Raw genomic sequence first — 20,252 nt, 5'->3', positions numbered from 1 at the left:
CAATCAAAGTTTTTTCTCAAAAAAGAAAATTTTAGTTGAATCAATCCGTTTCGAGGTCCAGATGGTGAAATTTAATTTGATCATTTGGTGCATTGCAACTTTTATGGATAGTGTCACATCATAAAAATTGAAAAAAAAAATTTATAATTTTTTTTTAATTGGGCATCATATAGCCAAGTTGACCTCCAGCAATTTAATAGAAATTTTGATTTTTCGATGTAGCAAAATAGTCTACGTGACACCAGTGATCTTCCAGAATCAAGTAATGATAATTTGGAATTTGGGAAAGATTTAAATTCCATCATTAACATTTGTAGCGATTGAAGAGCACGGCCACTGTGGCTAGGATGCAAATGGATTGGGTCGGATCAGGTTATGAATGGTTCTGATCCAATTCAGTTTCTTGATCGGATCTTAACATTGAATCCAGATCCAATCTAATAATAGATCAGGTTTGGTCGGATTAGGTCCACGGTTAAGATTTTCGATCCAATGGATCATTCGGATTGAATCAAATTTATATATAATCTGGCCTAAATTGAAAAATCAAGATTTAGATCAAATATAGCTATCTATATTTTAATAACTATATATCCAACTACTATTAACCACACAAAATAAACAGTTAACAATATTATCTAAAAAAATTAGATATAAAAATAATTTTATACATATCTTTATATTCAAAATATTACTCATACAAATCTTAAATCACAACTTAGAAACTTCGATAAGTTTACATCCTCGTGAGATACAGAATTTGGATCAGGCCGGATCTACTAAATTAGAATCCGACTTGATCTAAAAAACAGAATGGATCTTGTTTTAAAATCTGACCTGATCCCATGGATATTTTAAAATAAATCAGATTGGGTCTAAATAGGTCAAACTAGATCAGGTGGTGGGTCAATCTGACCCATTTGCAATCTTAGCCACGGCGTTAGCAAGCGCTCCATTTTAGTATGCATATAATAGGTAGATTCTTAGTGGCTACTCTAGCCCCGTGGAAGTAATTCTTTTAAATGAGCTCGAGTCTTGGGTGCATGGCACCACCTGGGTGTCGTAGTCGTCGTTGTTTTATTTTTTATTTTATTTTATTTTATTTTTGATCTTTCCTTTTTTAACTATTTATTTGAAGTGGGACCATTTGCGTCTTTTATTGTGCATGATTTAGATGGATAAAGACTGGTGGTCTGTGGACGTTTCTTTTCATAGGCATCTCCTTCCCATGCTTTTCATTTTCCCCTCTGTGTATACTAAAACAGTATAACATTTGTGTACTACAAATACAATAGAGTTGAAATGAATATAATTGAATTGCTATATAATGTAGGAAGGAACATGAACAAATAGCAGAAGAATCAGCAAAGTCATTTGACCAGCTAATCTTCCTTCCTAAACAACTTGACCATCAGAGTGAGCTTAATCTGTTAGCAAACTACCAACATGTACAACATTTGTCTGCCCGTCATGAAGACGAGAAAGATGGAGACTCTGATGCGCTTGACGGTAGAAAGTTCTCGTCTGTCTTCCAGCGAAATGGTGATGATTGTCGCCCAAGCTCACACAGCCGAATCTTTTCGCGCAATATTTTGCACTGAAAAAGAAGCATCCTCAATGTCAGTGTAAACTGTAACTGCATAACCATCTATTATATTTATAGCTGACAAAACAAACCACCCTATCCCCCAAGATATGGACCAATTCAAAAGCCATTGATACTTGAAACTAAAGCATCTTGTCATGACTCCAAAGTGCATCTAGTGATTCTAATGCCCTATATTACATTCTTTATAGCATTGAACTAAACAGTGAATTTTATTTGGTAAAGAACCAATCACCTTTAGTATCAAATCTTCCACTTCATTTTCCAGTTTTCTAACACGATCCTTTATTTGGTCTAGTGCATCTTGTGCTGCCAAGGGGCTTATATCGGAAGCAGACTGTGTTAGTCCAGCAACCTGCAATACCAATTGCATCAGATACAGAAAACTGGAATCATTTGCTAGAAGGGATGCCATAAAACATTAAAGATTCCTGATTATGACCTTCAAAATGCTGCTAGATAAGCTCGATAGCTTTTGGGCCAATTGGATTCTGTCCTCTTCACTATCCTGTCATACGTACACCAAATTCCCATTTTTCTTGAACATAAAAAGAATCCTATCTGCTGGTTTAACTCAATCAATCCACCAGAATAGACATACCTGTAGTTTCCTTCTCAACCGCTCCTCCTCGTCAATGTCAACATAGGGGTTCTTTCCAGAAGAAGCTCGATGGCGAGCAAGCTCTTCTTCCAGCCGTGAAAGGACTGCTTCCAATCGATGCAACTTCGCATTTAGGTCTTCATTCTGTAATCTTAAGAGACTGTTCTCTTCCTGTCGCATTTGGTGAAATATATTTCATTAAAAAAAATGAAGCTGAAATATGTATATGAAATATCCAATCTATAAATTCTGAGTTCCTTATGTCCTACCTTGATTTTTGCATGGTGATGAATGCGCTGCTGGAGATTCTGTTGGCTGGAGAACTTTTTCACTTCATCTTCAAGTTCCATGGTCATCTTCTTGTAGTTCGCATTCTCCACCTACAAAATTGCATAAGTTGACAGTATAGATTTTTAAAAATCGAAGAAACTTAAAAAAGAGGGGTTAAAATGCTTAAATTCATAGAAGGAACATTGAGACCTTCAACATTTCATTTTCAGTGCTAATGAACTGGTCCCGCTGACGAAGTTTTTCCACCGTGACACGTGCAGCTACCAATTCTTTGTGTCTTTGATTTATTTCATCCAACCAGCTACAGAATTAACATGAAAGAAACTTAAATTATGTAAGCAAGACACATAATAATTGCCACAAAATTTCAAGGAGGTAGTTGTTGACTGAATGTATCTACCTTTGCCTCTCTGCAATGAATTCGTGAAGTTGCTTCCTTAGCTTGATCCCCTCTTGTTCCTTTAAAAATAAATTCCTAAAGTCAACAGCATGAGAAAAAAAGGATTCTTTTGAGAAAATGTGTCTCATATGAAATAAACCTTTTCTTGTGATTCGTCACCTCCATGGCGAGCTGTCTCCTTAACCTTAAGTGTTTGATGGTTATCTAATAATGACTAGCATCAAAATGACAAAGATGGTAAGTAAAATGTGATATATGCACAATATGAATAGTATGAATATACTATGGAAAGCAAATTGATACAATTTGAAGTTACTTATAATCCATATTTTAACAGAAGTGAAGATAATATAGAATGGACTGACAAAGATAAACTGACATGAAAATTAGATACAAGTTGGAGATTTTACAATTCCTAATAGAAAAGATTTAATAACATTTCCAATTGAATCCTTGCTGATGCATAGATCATCGTGATAAATATACCAACAAAGATTACCAGATATGAGAAAAAGTTTGATAGTCTTACTGCATAATTTGTCATGTCCAACTTAACTCCTAGCAGATCCCGAATAACATCATGAGTCATGCTCTCTGCTGCTGCCAGTCGTGTGTTCAGCATGAAGATCTGGGGAAAGAGCAAGGATCCCATTGGAAGGCAGGTAATTCATCTTTTTCTTTTATTCTGATAGACAACATTTAAGCATAAATGATTCCAAATTGAAAGACATACTGTACCTCCTTCTGTCGGCTTGCGGCTAGGGCTTCAAGCTCCCCTATTTGATGCCTTGCTGCAATCAAGTCCTCATCCTTCTCCAAATTCATTTGCTGTACCAGTCCCAAGCCAATACATTTAAATGGGGAACCTGATCCCCTAGACTTTGGGGCACTTTTTTCTGATTTTGCTGATGTTAAGCTTGTAGCATTGAAGGATGCAGGATCAGTCTTGACTTGCTGTGCCATAGCCTCCAATTCCTTAAACTGGAGCAAAGTCACATTTATTAGTCATGAAAAGTAATTACATGATTACTGCTGCTCATTTTGGGCTATCACATATATGGAATTATAATATTTGTAGTGACTTCTCAAAACTCTGGCCAGGAATACCTTCTGTTTATACTCTCTTGCTTGTGCCTCTGCATGCATGTTAAGCTCAGATATGTGTGCTTTGCATTGGACAATCTGTAGGAAAACAGGAAATGTAGGAATCAATACATGAAACTATTTTATGAAGCTTCTTCTTTTTATGTTGTCATGGTTATTCTCTGAGAGCTTTTTGGTGTTTATGTTTAAAAAGGAATAGATATTCACTTTGTTGGATGTACCAAAGCCAAATAATTCATTTTTCAATTCGAAGGGTTCAAATTATTTGCACTATGCACATGAATAGTAAAATATAGTAATACTACATAAATATTATAAAAAAATAAAATTCAGAAAGAAGATCAGGTTGATAGTACTGCTTCCACTAGGAGCACGACAATGGAGTTGAACAGGGTGGAGACACATGGGCCCTACCCTAGGAGTTTGTGTCATCATGGTAGATATAGATGACATGGTTTTGAAAACATTCATTGCTACCAAGACTGATGATGAAAGAATGACATCACACAATTAAACATGATGAAGTGAATTCAGAAATTAGATTCATTGATGATAAAAGAATGATTTTGATGTACACTTAAACATTATGAAGTGAATTCAAAAATTAGATCAGCTTTCTTTTTTAACTACCATAAATAAGATTTCTTAAAATGGCTGTATCGTATTTTTATAATTTGTATACAAAGTTACACCTCTGCATCCTTTTCTGCAACTTCCTTCTGAAGAATTTGTACATTACGCTGGGCTTCTTCTAACTCAGTTATTTTCTGTTTAAGAGGCCTGCAGAGAAAGCAAAAGCCAGCAAATGTAATCTGATGCCTGGAGGCTTCACTGACATAGGATGAGAAGTATTATAAACATACAAACCTTGTTGGGTCATTATGGTCACCCGTTGTATTCCATATATTACTAGAGGCAGGTACCATCAGCATTTGACATCTCACTGCCTGAAGTTCCATTTCTAATTCTTCTCTCTGCCGTCGTTGTCTCTCAGCTTCTGCTTTTACAATATCCACCTTTCAGAAGCAACAAGTCTGTTCAGTTGTAAAATGAAACTTTGATGAAAGAGAAGACTGAAAATATAGTTGAAAAGATTCAGTAAGGCTCACCTTGTTTTCCAATGCATATACAGTGCATTCAAGCTCCTCAACAGACCTCTCCAATAGCTTGACCTCCTCTTCTTTTTCTTCAGCATAAGCCTTCTTTGCTTCTGCTAACTATAACAAAAATAAAAGGAATAAACATAAGAAACAACAACAGTATCACAATAGAAAACTAGATGGTGATTAGGTTTCAGGCACCTGATGAGCTTCTGTAGCAATTGCTTCATTTTCTTCAACAAGAGCTTTTGCCATTTCCAGCTTCTCTTTCAGGTCAAGAACTTCAGAATCAAGATGATCCCTTTCATCTGCAAGTTTAGTCATGTCACTCTGCAAATCTTCAAGCAAATGATCCCTTTGGCCAAGCAAAGAGCTCATTTCAAGTATCTCTTCCTCCAACCTTTCAGCAGCCTTAATTTTCTCTCTTAACTCTTCCTCTGTAGAATTCTTTATCCCAATAATGTTTTCCAGTTCAGCTTTTAACTCAAGGTTCTCAGTATAAACTAACTTCAATTTACCAAGTTTCTCAGCAATCTCTAACTCAAGAGCAGATATCTTCTCATTTTTCTCAAGTAGTTCAGCTTCTAGCATCCGTCCATGAGCAGAGGCCTCATCAAGTTCACATGATTTTGATGCCAGTTCCTCTTCTACAGATTCCAATGCAGTAGCCATCTCTTCAAGTTCATCCTTTTGGTCCTTTGCAATTGATGCTGACTCCTGCAATAAGCTCAGATCAAATAGCAGGCCTTTTAAGACTTCATCCTTCCGCATCAACTCGGACTTTAGAGAAGAAATCTCAGACATTAGTTTTTCAATTGAGAGCTCGAAGAATTCTAACTCATTGACAAACTTTGATGCTGCTTCTTTTTGCTCAAAATTTTCTTGATCCATTCTGTCCATCATGAGAACAATTTGGTCATCTATCAAATGGAACATCCTGTCGACAATGATATCTATTGATTGAGCCAAATCAAAAGCACTCTTAAGCCTGAACCTAAGCATCACAGTGATTTCATCTTTCTTGGTCATAAATGCCCTTACCTCATTTTGCAACGAATCATTCTCAGATTTCAAGAACTTTGCTTGCTCAATTTGAATTTTAGACATCTCAGTTTTCAAATCAAGCTCCTTAGATATGATAGATTGTGAATGAAGTACCTCGTCAAGTTCTGCATTTTTCCTGTCTAAATCAGTTTGGAGATTTGTAATGTAGGTCTCCAAAGAGAAAATTCTGTCCTCTAACCTGTGATTTTCCTGATTGATAGCATTTATATGGCTAAGAGAAGGTGCAAATCCTGTTTCCATCTCCTGCAAATGTTCAGTGACTCTGAAATGCTCTTCCTTCATCTTCAGTAGGTCATTTCTCAGCTTTTCATTTTCCAGAAGCAAAGAATGCATTTCACTACTTTTCTGATCCTTGTCTATGTTATTTAGAATCATTTCCATCTTAATTTTATCAATGATCCTGATGAAACTGTCTCTCTGTCTTTCTAAGTCAGTTATCTGCGAAGCCATATGATCAATTTCCTTCATATTCTGCTCCATCTCTGATTGCACAACAAGTACCTCAATATCTTTTGCAAACAAATTAATCACAACAGACTCAGTTCGACAGCTAATGAGAATCCTGTACAGTTCAAATTCTTCGATAGATCCCATGTTGCCGGACTTCAGAGCTTCTAGCTTCAATTGACACTCAGGATGTGAATCAGCAACAAGCAGAGACAAATCTTCAAGGAGCGAGTCCCTAAACATTCCATTAATACTCTGGATGCCATCTAGCAATCTTGATGCATTCTCCAATTGCTTATAGAGTTCTTCTTTTTCCCTCAATGTTTTATCCTGAACTGATTTTGCTGTTAGGGCATTTCTGTTGTTAGCCTCCAACTCCTTGACCAAAATAGAAAGTTCAGTGCCCATAGAATTTGACCTAGCCAACATTGATTCTTCGAGCAATTGTAAATGCAAAATTTTCTTTTCAAATGAACCTAGCCTTGCTCTAAACTCAGACGTTTCATCTTCTTTCTTTGAAATGCGGTTAAAACTGTTATTGATGTCCACTAGTAACTTACCCTTGAGAATGCTGCACATTTCAAGTTCTTTTTTGGCTTTGATATTATGTTCTCTCAGGTCAGCAATTACAGAATTAGATTCAGACAGCCCACGATGAAGAAAACCATTTTCAGCATTCAGCCCGGTTAATCTCTCTAACAAAATTCCCATGTGACAAAGATGCAACACAGACACAGCACAATCTTTTCCAATAATCTCTGACCAAATCTCTTCCAACCAGGACCTTGCTGACTGTGCAAAGTGTTGAACCTGAGCCTTGAGCCACTCAAGATCGCAGACTAGAAATTTGAATTTTTCTGTGAAAACAGTCTGTAGATGCTTAAAACTATCCATAAGCTCCAGAACTAAACTATTTGCTTCAATAAGATTTGACTGGAAATTCTTCTCCATTAACTTATATTCCTGTTCCTTCATATGAATTGAAGATTGCAGACTTTGTACCTCATTCAATAAACTATTCCTTTCACAGTTTAATGTGGTTTCAATTTTCTGATGTCTTTCTATATCAAATTTTGCAATTTCATTTGCTTGCATCAGTGCATTGATCATAAAATCAGCATCTCTCATGGTTTCTTGTGCTTCCTCAATCTTTGCAAGAAGAACGGAAGCCTCAATTGTCTTTTGGGCAGCAACAGCTTTTGCATCATTGATCTCGAGCTCAAGTACCTGCAATGAACAAATTATAGGGTAAATAATGATGACTGCCTATGAGATGATGAAGGTAACAACATGGATGAAAAGATAAGAGAGCGGTTGCTAGAAAACTGAACTGCAAGTCATCTCATAAGCGACAGAGATACAGGTTCTACATGTGACATATATCAAACTTCAGGAAGTGCCCAGGATTTTATTAAATCCTATACAGTAATTACTCATCCATCATGTTTTTCTCTCCTCAAGTTGAACATCAGAGACAAATTAAGCATGTCATCATGATGTCACATTGTTGTCATATTCAAGCATTGAACAATATTGATTTGTTGAGAGCAACATCCCACAACTTGGCTAAGATTAAGGAATATTAGGGCTGGAAATGGGCCGGGCCAGGGTGCATGCCTAGCCAAGCTTGGCCCCATTTTTTGGGCTTTGGACTGGGCTTAGACCTGACAACTTTTGGAGAATCCCAGCCCAAGCCCGAGCCAAACTGGAACCCAATTGGGCCTGCCAAAATTATCTGTTTGACCTAAAAATTAGGCCGGCCCAAACCTGATTGAAGCTTACCTTTCAATTTGTCATACTGTAGCTTCACTTTTTTTTTTTTTGATGAAATACTGTAACTTCACGTTAAAAACCATTTGATGGTCAGAAACATATTTACTAGAAAAGCAAATTGATAACACAATTGGAAATGGCATTCCTACTTTCTAAGCAGTTTACAAACAAATACCCAAATTCGAACTCCAATTCGTGCATGTGTTCGGGCTGGGTCCGGCCTGAGTTCGGGCTCCTTTGGGGCTTAACTTGGGCCAGGCTTGGGCTGGGCCAATGATATACTTGAGCCTGGCCTGAATAACATATGGACTCTATATTTAAGCCCAACACTAGTCTAAAATCTTTCAGGCCTAGCCAATAGCCCGATCCAAAGTTGATCTGGCCCAATGGGCCTTGGGCCATCCGAGGCCCAACTCTAACCCTAGGAACATAGAAGCAGATTAGATTGTTACCATCTAATGAAGATCAAAAAAGCCCAGAATTTCAGGTATCATTTGAAACTTTTAATAAGTTCCTCAAATAGTCAAACTAAGAATTCTTGCTTAAGTTTTAAAACAAAACAAATATTACTATGATCAATCATGCCTCTTTGAGAAACAAACCAAAACTTATATGAAAATATGTACTTAGAATGTCATTATAAACATAAAAACTCAATATGGATGTTAGACGCATCGTATATATGAAACCACACAGTAATTGTTTATAATGTTAAAGATTGGAACAATTGCATGTGAACTAGAAGCTATAACATTATACCTCTTTGGCTTTGCACCAACATTCACTAGATGCTATTGCATTTTTCTTAACTTTTTGCAGTTTATCTTCCAACTCCTGCAAGCGAATGTCAAACTGTATTTCTTTATCAATAATATCTGATTTCAATCGAAGTACTTCGTTAGTAAGATGCTCGATGCTTGTTTGGCTTTGTTTCTCAGATTTCTTAATCTCTTCCTTTTTATTTAGTAGTTTAATCATTTGAGCCTGCACTTCCTGTAGTCTGTCAAGTGCACACTCTAATTCCTTCCTTAGGAGGAGAATGGTTGTCTCCCTATCAGAATCATCTTTCAAAAGCATTCTACACTCAGACTCATTTGCATTCTTGCCAATTGCACTCCCTGTGCTACATCCAGACATCCACTCAACATTATTTTGCACGTTGCTGTTGACGACTCGATTTGATTCAATCTGCAAGACACAATAGACATTTGGTTAACAAAACCAATTTTTAGAGATGACTTAAAATTTAATTAAGATGCAATAAAGTATCTGGACAGATAAATGCTAGGAACTTACTGACAAGAGGAGTCAGACAGGTTCACATGGTTCAGCTTGATTATCAAATAACAAGAGCATTAGCTTACCCGGTCCTCGGAGTTGTTGCCTGCCCATTCATTCGAGTACTTTCCAGAATCATGTACTTCTGCAGGGCCATCAGCCAGATCAACACTATCTCTCATACAAGCATGCAGTGTACTCACTCCCAGTTCAAACTCATTTATCACCGTCTTTGCTTTTGAAAGATCTTCTACAATTTTAGATAAAGCAACTTCTTCCTCTTCCTTTTTTAGGCATTCCAAAGCTTGAGCTTGTTCCTGCTCCTGGACATGTCTTAGTATTTCGGCAATTTGCCCCTGAGACTTCTCTAGCTGCCAGCTCAGATCTTGAATTTGTTTTTCTGCATCAGCATGCAAAGACATTTGACATTGTAAAAGAGAATCCTTCTGCAATATCATTTCTGTGGATTCATCGAGCAGAAGTTTTACATGCTCAAGTTCCTGGAGATGCGCTGTGTTTATCTCAGATAATCTGCTAACTACTATGAAGGCAACAGTTGAACAAACCTCAGATTTCCTAATCTGTTCCTTTTGAAGTTTAATATTATTCTCTAAATCAACTATTAAAGAAGTCTTTTCCGATAATTGTGATGTCAGTTGAAGAATTTCTTTTTCTTTGTCCATGCTTTCTTGCTGCTGTGCTTCAGTTATAGCCAGTGTTGCTCCTCTTAAGGACCTTAACTTCCACTCCATGTCACATCTTACATCCTGTGCATCTTGCAAACAATTCTGAAGTTCTTCAATCAACATATCTTTCTGAGAAAGGCTCTCTATCATTCTCTCAATCTTCTCACTGATCCAACTGCGTTGCGGAAAGGACTCCGAAATACAAGCAACCTGTTCAGAAGCTTCCTCAAGAGCTGTATTTCCATCAGTAAGAATATCTGCAATCTCATAAGCTAATCTTTCCCAGTCATCAGTCATGGATCTTAGATCCCTGTCTTTCTCTTCAACCAATTCACACAGCCTTTCATTTTCCTGCTTCACCAAGCATAGCCCTTCATGGAGATCTTTGATCTCCCTTTCCAGTGCCACCATGCCCTGTTTAGCCATTAACTCATTTCTGCTGCTATCATCAACCTGTTGTTGAAGTGCCATGAGTTCCTCTTGCAAGCATACAATCACTTCAGCCGTCTCCACCTCAACCTGTCTGCGGACTTCATCCATTTCTTGTTCAAGAGATGTCTGAGATACCTGATCACCTTGGTACCTCATGTTCAGGTTCCTCGCTTTTTCAAGAGAATCTTGCATCTTTTTAAGCTTCACCTGCAAAGGGGAGTCCTCGTTTTCAAAATGTTTGAAAGACTGACATGTAAACTCTTCATTTGCAAAGTATGGTTTCTCTTTCCCTTCAAAATGACCATCAAGCTTCTTTCTCAATGTAGAGATGTCCTGCTCCTGATTCTTTAGTAGCTCTATGTAATGATTATTGTTATCCCTCAGTTTTTCCAGCTCATTTATCAAAAGGACATGTTGGGATTCCAGAGCTTCAATGACAGATCTTGCATCTTTCAGTTCATTACTTAAATCTTCATGCTGCTTGCTGATCTGCAAAATCCTTCCATTGGCGGTTGTAAGTTCATCATTTGCATGAGTAGCCCTCTTCTCAACCTCTACACGAGATGACTTCTCCTCACCTAGAATTGTTTTAAGTATATCCAACTCCAGCTGTAAGTTCAAAATCTCTTCAGCAAGCTTCATTTCAAGTGGGCATTGTACCCTATTTCCATGAGCCTGACTGTTTGTTTGGGTTGATTCTGAACATGATTCCTGAAATATTTTAGAAGCATCCAGACTTACTCTTGCCCATAAAATGCATGATATACAAGTAAAAGAGCAGAAAATAATAATCTCAGCAGCCAATTTTAGTTTAGTTGTACATACGATATTCCTATTGACATTAACATGCTGAGCATTGTTTGTAGACTTGATGTTGTTTAATTCAGTGTGCAGATTGCTTATCTCCCTGCCAAAGAGAGTGTTGATCAATTTAGTGAGAAAAGGAACATAGATGACTACTGCATTAACTGAAAATGATCCAGAAATTCAGAGGCAACAATTACCTCGTAAGTTTTTCATTTAGTTCTAAGCAAGATTTCAGGTTAATCCTGCAATTTTCTAACTCTTGGGAGGTCTTCTTTAGCTGAAAATGAATAAACGTTATTTGGTAAAAAAGAAGAAATAAAGCCCACATGGCATAATAAAGAGTGCTCAGAACAAAGAAAACCAATACACAATCTGCATTTTTTGCTTTCTTGAAAGTCAAACAAATAATACCTCTATAGATAAAGCTTCTTTTTCTCTGGCCAAACTATCCAGTTGAGGTTGTCCAGCCTCCTGACCATCAAAAGATTTTCGTAAACATGTAAAGAGAAGATCAAGAAAAATCAAGAAAGTGTGTGGCTCATAAACCAAACCTTTGGTTCCATGTCTAACTTGTGGTGCTGCTCATGTTCAGACTTTCCATCAAGGATATGTAAGAGCTGCAGAGACACGGCATTACAAAACATTTAAAATTTCATAAAGAAGTTATTTGCGCGAACAAGAAATTATGATGGGATAACCTATAAATTTATGGATACCTGATTGCGTAATTCTGATACTTCTGTTAATATAATCTCTCTTTCTCCTTCTTCATAGAAATCTTGGTACCTGTGACATGAGCATGGTGTGAAAGCTATGAATAAATCAGAAAGTTGGTATAAAACAGACAGAACCTATTACTTCAGACGTTTACTTTCTGAGTTGGTCCAAGAGTCTGATATTCTCCAATGCAAAGCGAGTCACTTCTGGATTCCTATCCACTCTTGCATGAAGTAACTGGACTTGTTCGGACAAAGCATTATTCTCTTCCTGTAAATATGAGTCTGTTGTCACCAGGCCCTTCAGTAGGTCCTCCATTCTGTGAATCTTATCCTCCCGAAACTTTAGCATCATCTTGGTGCACCGAGTATCCTCCTCTCTTTGACGAACCTGTCAAACAATATAAGCAAATATATGCTACAAAGAATACCTTGCTGCAGATTGCAGCAAAATTTTGCTGCCACCTTTAAATAATTAAGGAGTTACCAAGCGGTTCAACTGTTCAATTTCAGCTTCAAGTTGTTTAATAGCATTGTCTGCCATTTTTTCTCTTCTTAGTGCACCGGTCAATGTTGCTTCCAGTGATTTCAACTGCAGCACATCAAAAAGCTCTCACTGTCTAATTTTAAATATAATGTCAAAGCCTTGCTCATATTGAATTATCAGAAGAAAAATTCATCCAACTCAACAAATTTCCAAGTCCTTTTCGGGAAGAAAGAAGGCATTTATAGACAGAACCCACAAGCAGCGATTCTGGCAAATTGGTATCCTTAATACAATGTTACAGGCAATTGCCATGACAAGGATACATTCCTTTGACAAAAAAAAAAAAAAAAATCAATGCCTAGCACATATTAAGCAATAAGATTGCTTCATGTTTTATAGCAATTGACTTCTAATATGAGAAGCATATACCTGTTTAGCTGAGACTCTTATACTGTGCCAAGTTTCATTGTGGTGGGACTCATCAGCATCTACTTCGGCCACTCCTTGCAATTTTTCAACATCAGAAACATCACAAGCTTCATTCTCAAAATCTTCAAATACTGCCTTACGAAATGATAGCGATCTTGAGACTTTTTGATGCTTAAGTACTGAAAGCTCCTCCTGATTCAAGATCCCAATTTAACTTTTGGTTTACCAGAAAGATTTTTTTTGTTTTCAGACATAAAAAACCATTTCAAGATTTTATACAACCTTTAGCAAACGTATTTGATGTTGTAAAGCTATAACATCTCCTGAAGCATCTTCATTCACAACAGCCTACATTTGAAGGACAGAAACCCAATTTGTAAGAAAGCCCAATAAGCCAGATTGAGTACATTTTAATCAAATCAAACAAGAGTACAAACCCAAGCATTTCATAATCAAAATAGCAATTACATTGTTTTGGATGAGCCTAGCCCGCTGAGCAAATTTGAGGGTACTTAGTGTTTCACTAGCAGAGCTTCAAGACAAGATGAAGGGGATCAGTATGTATTAGACAGTCATCAAGAAGACTTTTACTGAAGAAAATAATGCAGCAATTGTAGGCAAGACCCCATACCAGATCGAAGGACTGACATTTGCAATGATCATGGTTTTTGAGTTGCCACCAAGAGAGTCCTGTGACAAAATAAAACATACTTGGCCTCAGAGACAGTGGTAAGATGACAAAAAAAAGGAGTAAATAATTGAAATAGTGCTGACCTGGAGAAGAAATGTCAGCCTTGAATCCCTGTAAGGAACATGTCTTTGCTTCCCATGTGCCACATCAGCTAGAACCATTATTACATGACTGAAATCCATAAATGCAATCAGGGACCCAGAAACAAGGACTTCTATAACTGATGCATAAAGTATAGACTGTATGTGAAATGGACAAGAAAAACTATTTTTTGATGAAGATTGCAGCATAAATACCCAAGTGTTGACAATGATTTATTAATATTTGCAGCTTCCTTAAGACGCTCGCCTTCAGCACCTGATGTCTTTTGCCTGTTTCAAATGTGGATAATATGTATCAAAATGTCTAGCCTGACATGAAATATCCAAAGGCAATTGAAATCTACAAGTTTACAATTGTAATTGTTTACCTTTCTGAACCAGCTAGATCCACAAGGTTCAGCCTTGCAAAACGTAAGTTACTGGTTGAATCTTTTTCCCATCTACTCTCAATTACACATGTAAAAACACTGTGAGAACGGCTGCTCTCACGGTTCATGTTTGTCGCTGCCACCTTCCTATTTGCAGCACCCTATATAAGGGTTTACAAGGCGAAAAAGATATGCAGGATTGTTGATTAAAGTTAAATGATTTATGAAAGATAAGAACCAACTAATAGCCCAAGACAACAGGATTTGAGGATCAGATATATGGTTTACCTGCATAAGAAGCTTAAGAATATCATTTACACTCTCAACTTCAAATTCAGTGAGATTTTCAACATACACACCCTTCCTTATATCTTCCCGTAACTGCTTATCAGATGCCATGTTTTGAAGTAATATATTATATACAAAGAAGAAAAGATGAAAAAAGCTGAAAACAGTCAGCAAGATATTTAGGTGGAAGCATATAAAGAACTATAAATGCTGATAGAACAGAAAAAAAGAGCTTACAAGAAGATTGGTAGAAAAAGGGTCAAGAAGATCAGTGATTTGTTCGTTGTAAATCTCTAGGAAGGAACACCTGCAATTGTATTTAAGTTTCTCATCCCTCCTGCTTTCCTCTTCCTACAACAAATGGGAAAAGATATAAGCATAGTTGAGATCCATGTGAATTTAGACAGATCGGCACATTTCAACATCACAAGTAACATTTTACCGCTCTGATCCTTGCAAACAAGAATTCAAATATCCGTGGTGTCATCCCACGGTCTGGGCTAGGACTCACTTCCAATTCGCTGATCTCACCGAGCATTGTGTATGTCTTCCCACTCCCCGTCTACAGTCAGACACAAATACAAAATATCATCACCGATAAGTACTAATGCTGTGAAAAGTTAAACCATGCGAAGCTGTAACAGGACAAAAAAAGCCTATAGTAGGGCCGGCATCTGCATGCTTACTGCACCAAATGAGCAATTGCTGGGGAAGTATATAAAGAGAAATTTAAGCATACCTGACCATATGCAAAAATGCAACTATTGTAACCAGACATACAGTTCTCAACCATTGGCAGACCAGCCACCCGAAAAAGCATCTCCTGCATACAGATATGAAGAACCAAATCAGTTGACAAAAGCTGGAATGCTTGATTTTGCTTCTTAGATGCAGAAACACAGACCTGATTTATTGTTTCACATGCTACATAGTCAAAAGTAAATCGGGTCTCTGGTTGCCCAATCCAAGTAATGCTCTGCGCACTCTCTTGCTTCAGGCATCTGTGGTACCCTTGCAAGTTTTGCTCTGTGCTATTGAGAGGACGGACACGGATCACAACCTACAAATATCAAATTAATGTTTAGTCATGCCTATGCCTTATCCATGTTGGTTTTCAAAATTGTATCTTTTCCTATTGGGCTTGCTGCTTACAAAAAAAGGTTCCAATATTCTTATAATAAAGATGATAGTGACTAATTTGCCAATCTTACCTAGACAACTGGCATGATTGCCAAGTAGCCAGCCATCCCAAAGAGCTCAACACCTAACTAAATACTAGTATGTGAAACTCATGTACATTAAATATTTAAAAATATATATATAGAAATAAGTTAACATGTCAAATTTGAGATTTTAAAACTCAGTTTTGGTATTAATTTGATCCCCTGGATAAAGCTTCTCTTTTGGTAGTTTCACTAGGACTCTTAGAGATTGAATAAAACGTCTGAAATCCAATAAAATCAGAAAAATGTAAATTTCAGCTGACGAAAGTAGAAATTTTCATTTTTCAATTGTCAATAAGAGCCATAATATGTCATGCATGTCCATTCTAAGTATCAATGCTCCAGATATCATAAAAGAATGAGTTCTCCATGTAACCAAGGTTCTAGATCAACAAAATTGGTGTACATTTTGGAGAATAGAACATCTAAAAAAGAAAGAGACTAAAGGAGGAAAGCACAAATTCAATCTTTGGTACATGCATATTGGGAGCCTCTAATGTTCCCTCTAAAATTGATATTGGAGGATATTAGGGGACCAATTAGATATATATCTTGTTTACAAAATCAGGGAGCAATATTATGGGTAAAAAATCATTGATGGAAGGAATGAACAACCAGATAATTGGTATATGTCCTGTATGCCAACATTTTGGAGGAGATTCCCATCCAGAGTCATGACATATCCTAGATCTTCTTCCTAAGGGTTTCTTCCCTAGCAAACCTCACAGGTGATCCCCCATTGGTTCTTCACAAACCTCAGTTAATGACGGGTTTAGCTTCCATTCAATAAAATGGAGTACAAAGAGCTTCTGTTATCCTACCTAGTGGACTGGAAACACTTGAGCTCTTAATGTTGATGAACCACAAAAGTATTCTGTGTTTTGATATATGTCCTCTGTTCGTATTCTTTCTCCACTTGTCCTCCTCTCGGCCTCCAAGATTCAAAACCTCAACCTCCTCTGATCCTCCATACACACTAGGATGGTGTGACCGCTGTGGCAGTTGCCCAATTCCTTCTTGACTTTGAGATTATCATTGACCTTACTGAGAGAAAAATGGACATACTGCACTATGATGTTTTAGTTTATATTGGTTGTTTGAATGGTCTTGCCAATAAACAATCACAAGATTGATTCAAGATGGATATTTCGAAACTAGTGATAACAAATGGCATCCTCAGTTTGACACTAGCACCACTAAAAGCAGCCAATATCTTTGAGGTGGAGCAATGAAGAATGAAATGATTTCTTAACCGCTGGAAGACTGGAATCTTCTACTTGGACCTGAAATCTTGCTTGTACTTTGACATCATCTTCCTAATACTTCCAACCACAAACTCAAGCAAGCATCAGAAATCATTATCACAAATCCATAAAGAAAACCTTATCCAATCATTAGTTAAACTTTTTTTTTAATTATATGAATTATAACATTTCCTCCTTAAACTGTAGACACAAAATCACTAATAAAGAAGAAAAAATGTAACCAACAAATAAGTCAATTTTAAATTAACATAATATTCAAAGTTAATTAGTGCAAATGAGAGAATTATTTCCCCACTCTTGCACAAGCTCCCAACTCAACCTATGTTGGAAGTTCCTTTTGTGTAAGGCTAGGACAAAAAGTTGAACGACAACTACTGTGAATTTTGTCCATAAATAGTTTTGACCTCAATTGGAACACATTAACAAGGTAAATGTAAACTTAGCTTTCATATCTTTCATCCTTTCTTACAGAGGGAGGCAATAAGGGATTAAGGAGGAAGGCTAGGGAAGCAGAACTCTTAGAATTGAGGATGTGCAAACACCTAGGACGCATTTATAAAAATAGTATCATATAAACTTCTCTTTTGGATATTATATTGTTAGAGGTTTAGAGAGTGAAAAGGGAGGGGAAGTACAGTTGATATTAGACTAAAATTGACTATTTAGTGACAAGGAAAGGTAGTTGGACAAAAAGGGTCTTGAGTCATTAAGAAGTGGGCAAGGAAGCAATAACAATATCCAAAATCCAGTACGGCACCCTACTTGGTGTTATGTGCATTATGATGTCTGACTAAGAACTGCTCACATGATATTAAGTAGAAAAGCAGACTTCTAATTTCAATGCCTGCTTTTTCTAAAATTATCATCTATTCAGATTACAGATTGTATTTTAAATTAACTTAAAGCAGGCTACGTATATGTCGCAGTACTGATATTTGTAACGAAGGTATAGCTTTGATATTAAATAGAAATGCATACTTCTTCTAATTTGGACACTTGCTTTTTTTTCTGCCAATGTATCATCTATGAAGATTTCAGATTATACTTAAATTAACTAATTAACTTATAGCAGGATACACATATGAGGCTACCGATATTTGTATCTACCATATATTTTTTAGAGAGAAGGTGAAATAGGTTAAAGAAACTTGAGGAATTATTACCTGTACATTGTTGTCCATCCAGAAGGAGGGTTCCTCTTTAAGTTCAAAATGAGGCACTTCAGCTGTATTAACAACTGTTGGTGGCGTGGATGAAATCGTGATCCCCTTTGATGCCATGGAAAAGCTCATCATCCGATTCCCCAAGCCCAAAGGAGGGCGGGAGCCGCTGAACCCAGAGTAAGTAGGCTTTGTAACACTCTTGGATGGTGTGCTCTGAGTGGAACTGCTATCGGAGTGGACTGATGAAGCCTTCCCAGCCGCCCGATACGAACGAGGAGTATTGGTACTGTAACCGCCCCCAATTCCCAAGCTTGGGCCACGGCTTAGGGGCGGCAGCTGGCTGGGACCTTGGTGGCTCAACTCATCACCATTCTCCACACCCATTGCCCCATGCTCACCCTTCGCGACCCAACCAAACCTATTCCTACCTGCTGCTGGCTTTTCCGGAGTACGGAACGGCAAGTGCTGCGAATCAGATCCCTTTGTCTGGTTCTTCGAAGGGGTCGTCTCCGCCTTCCTCCTCGAAATCGTTCCTTGATCCACCCCCGGCTTAGGGTTTAGCACACATTCTTGAATCGCGTTAAGAGGATCCCTGGACGAATCGGAGTCCCGCTGAGAAGTAGCGGACTCCGATCCACCAACCGGAACGTTCTCATTGTTTCCTCCCTGGAACTTCCCAGAATTCCGACGAAATATCCTCAAATCCCTCAGCATTCTACAAGAAAATCCCAAAGAAGATCACGAAAAGATTAAAAAAAAAAAAACACCCCAGCAGAAATCAAAAGAACTGTAGTCAAAAATTACCTGAACGAGGAATTCAAGAACAAGATCCTGAGCGGAAGAAGACCTGAAATCCTGAATGAGGAATTCAAGAACAAGATCTGAGATCAGATTGCTAGGGTTTCTAGTTGAGGAGATCCATGGATCTCATCAGGTTTGGGTGAAGAAACCCTGGAACGGGGAGGAAAAAACGGGGTCTATATCTCGGTCTCGTCAAAAAATGGAAGCCGCTCTTTCTGTGTGCTCCCTTTTAGCTCGATATGGAGTGAGGGGGGACAGCGAGAGTATTGGAATTTTGAACTTGGACCGAGGGTTTGAGGAGATGGACGGCTGCGATTTGATGGGAATTTAAAATTGAACGTACCTGGTCCGCCGGCCCGGTGCGGGGATTTGAAATTGAGGGTATTTCTGGAAAGATCTGACTTTTTTTTTTTCTTTTCTTTTATTTTAAAAGAGATGCCTCGTCCAACGGCTACATCGAATTTGACTTCTTGCGATTTTGATAAGGAAACTCTCTACTGTTCCTGATGCACTCCTCGTCCGTGCGACTGCGTCTTTCCAACAGGTACATAATTTAGGGATTATGATTACTGAGGAGTATTTTTAACCTTTTCGAATTTATTCCAGTCCGTGCGCTATGGATTGCTATTCTGGATTAATCAAAATGCAACTAGCCCCAAGCCAGACCTTTCGGATTCTTTTTGTTGAAACTAGGATCCTATGTGCCTTCTCCATTGGTGGTTACATTTATGCAATGATTTGTGTCAAGGTATAGATCATGCCACCGTACTTGTTAATGATGCTAGTCATTGTTTGATTTAGGACAAATTGGGTGGTGAGCTAATGAATTGGCCTAGAGTCCTCTAATTCTCAACATATATTGAAAGAAAGCTAACGTTAATTCTAACATTAAATTAGAATTCTTTAAGTACCATGACATTGGTGAGGCTCCTTTCTAGCATGTTGTTATATGCAAAACTGGAATAATGAGTGTGGTGCTAAATATACCATACTTTGATTGTAAGCTTAAGGGAGAGCAATTGGACATATGCACATACTATGATTTTTCGGAAAAAAAAAAAGACTAATCGTTCGGCAAGATTCACCTATCCATGACCTCTACAACCTCTCACATATACACATCAAACTCT

At 37.6% G+C, this 20,252-nt stretch overlaps 1 protein-coding gene across 2 annotated transcripts; it reads right to left on the bottom strand.

The window, feature by feature from the left end:
• Positions 1-1,220: 1,220 nt before the first annotated feature.
• LOC105034794 (kinesin-like protein KIN-12F) lies at positions 1,221-19,326 on the bottom strand. 2 transcript variants are annotated; one of them, XM_019847097.3, is made up of 38 exons: positions 19,126-19,326; positions 18,322-19,036; positions 15,575-15,730; positions 15,410-15,493; positions 15,113-15,232; positions 14,908-15,021; positions 14,671-14,763; positions 14,383-14,543; positions 14,210-14,284; positions 13,997-14,084; positions 13,854-13,912; positions 13,691-13,754; positions 13,505-13,570; positions 13,223-13,414; positions 12,794-12,898; positions 12,462-12,697; positions 12,307-12,376; positions 12,142-12,207; positions 12,002-12,061; positions 11,788-11,867; positions 11,609-11,690; positions 9,752-11,494; positions 9,147-9,575; positions 5,304-7,841; positions 5,112-5,219; positions 4,870-5,018; positions 4,695-4,782; positions 4,006-4,080; positions 3,637-3,879; positions 3,428-3,526; positions 3,038-3,112; positions 2,899-2,957; positions 2,688-2,799; positions 2,477-2,587; positions 2,208-2,378; positions 2,049-2,114; positions 1,842-1,961; positions 1,221-1,597 (listed from the first exon to the last, which is right to left on the bottom strand). In XM_019847097.3, the coding sequence occupies exons 2-38, from the start codon at positions 19,033-19,035 to the stop codon at positions 1,469-1,471; spliced, it is 9,000 nt and encodes a 2,999-aa protein (XP_019702656.1). In that variant the 5' UTR covers position 19,036; positions 19,126-19,326; the 3' UTR covers positions 1,221-1,468. The 2 variants fall into 2 exon arrangements, with proteins under 2 accessions (XP_019702656.1, XP_073107913.1); XM_073251812.1 differs by lacking the exons at positions 1,221-1,597; positions 1,842-1,961; positions 2,049-2,114; ... (7 more) ...; positions 4,006-4,080; positions 4,695-4,782 and having other exon boundaries at positions 4,880-5,036.
• Between the last annotated feature and the right edge of the window lie 926 nt (positions 19,327-20,252).

The sequence above is a fragment of the Elaeis guineensis genome, chromosome 2 (genome assembly GCF_000442705.2).
Source record: "Elaeis guineensis isolate ETL-2024a chromosome 2, EG11, whole genome shotgun sequence".
NCBI classification, from domain to species: domain Eukaryota; kingdom Viridiplantae; phylum Streptophyta; class Magnoliopsida; order Arecales; family Arecaceae; genus Elaeis; species Elaeis guineensis.
The sequence above is the reverse complement of the archived record's forward strand: the minus strand, read 5'-3'. Positions and strand labels throughout refer to the sequence as shown.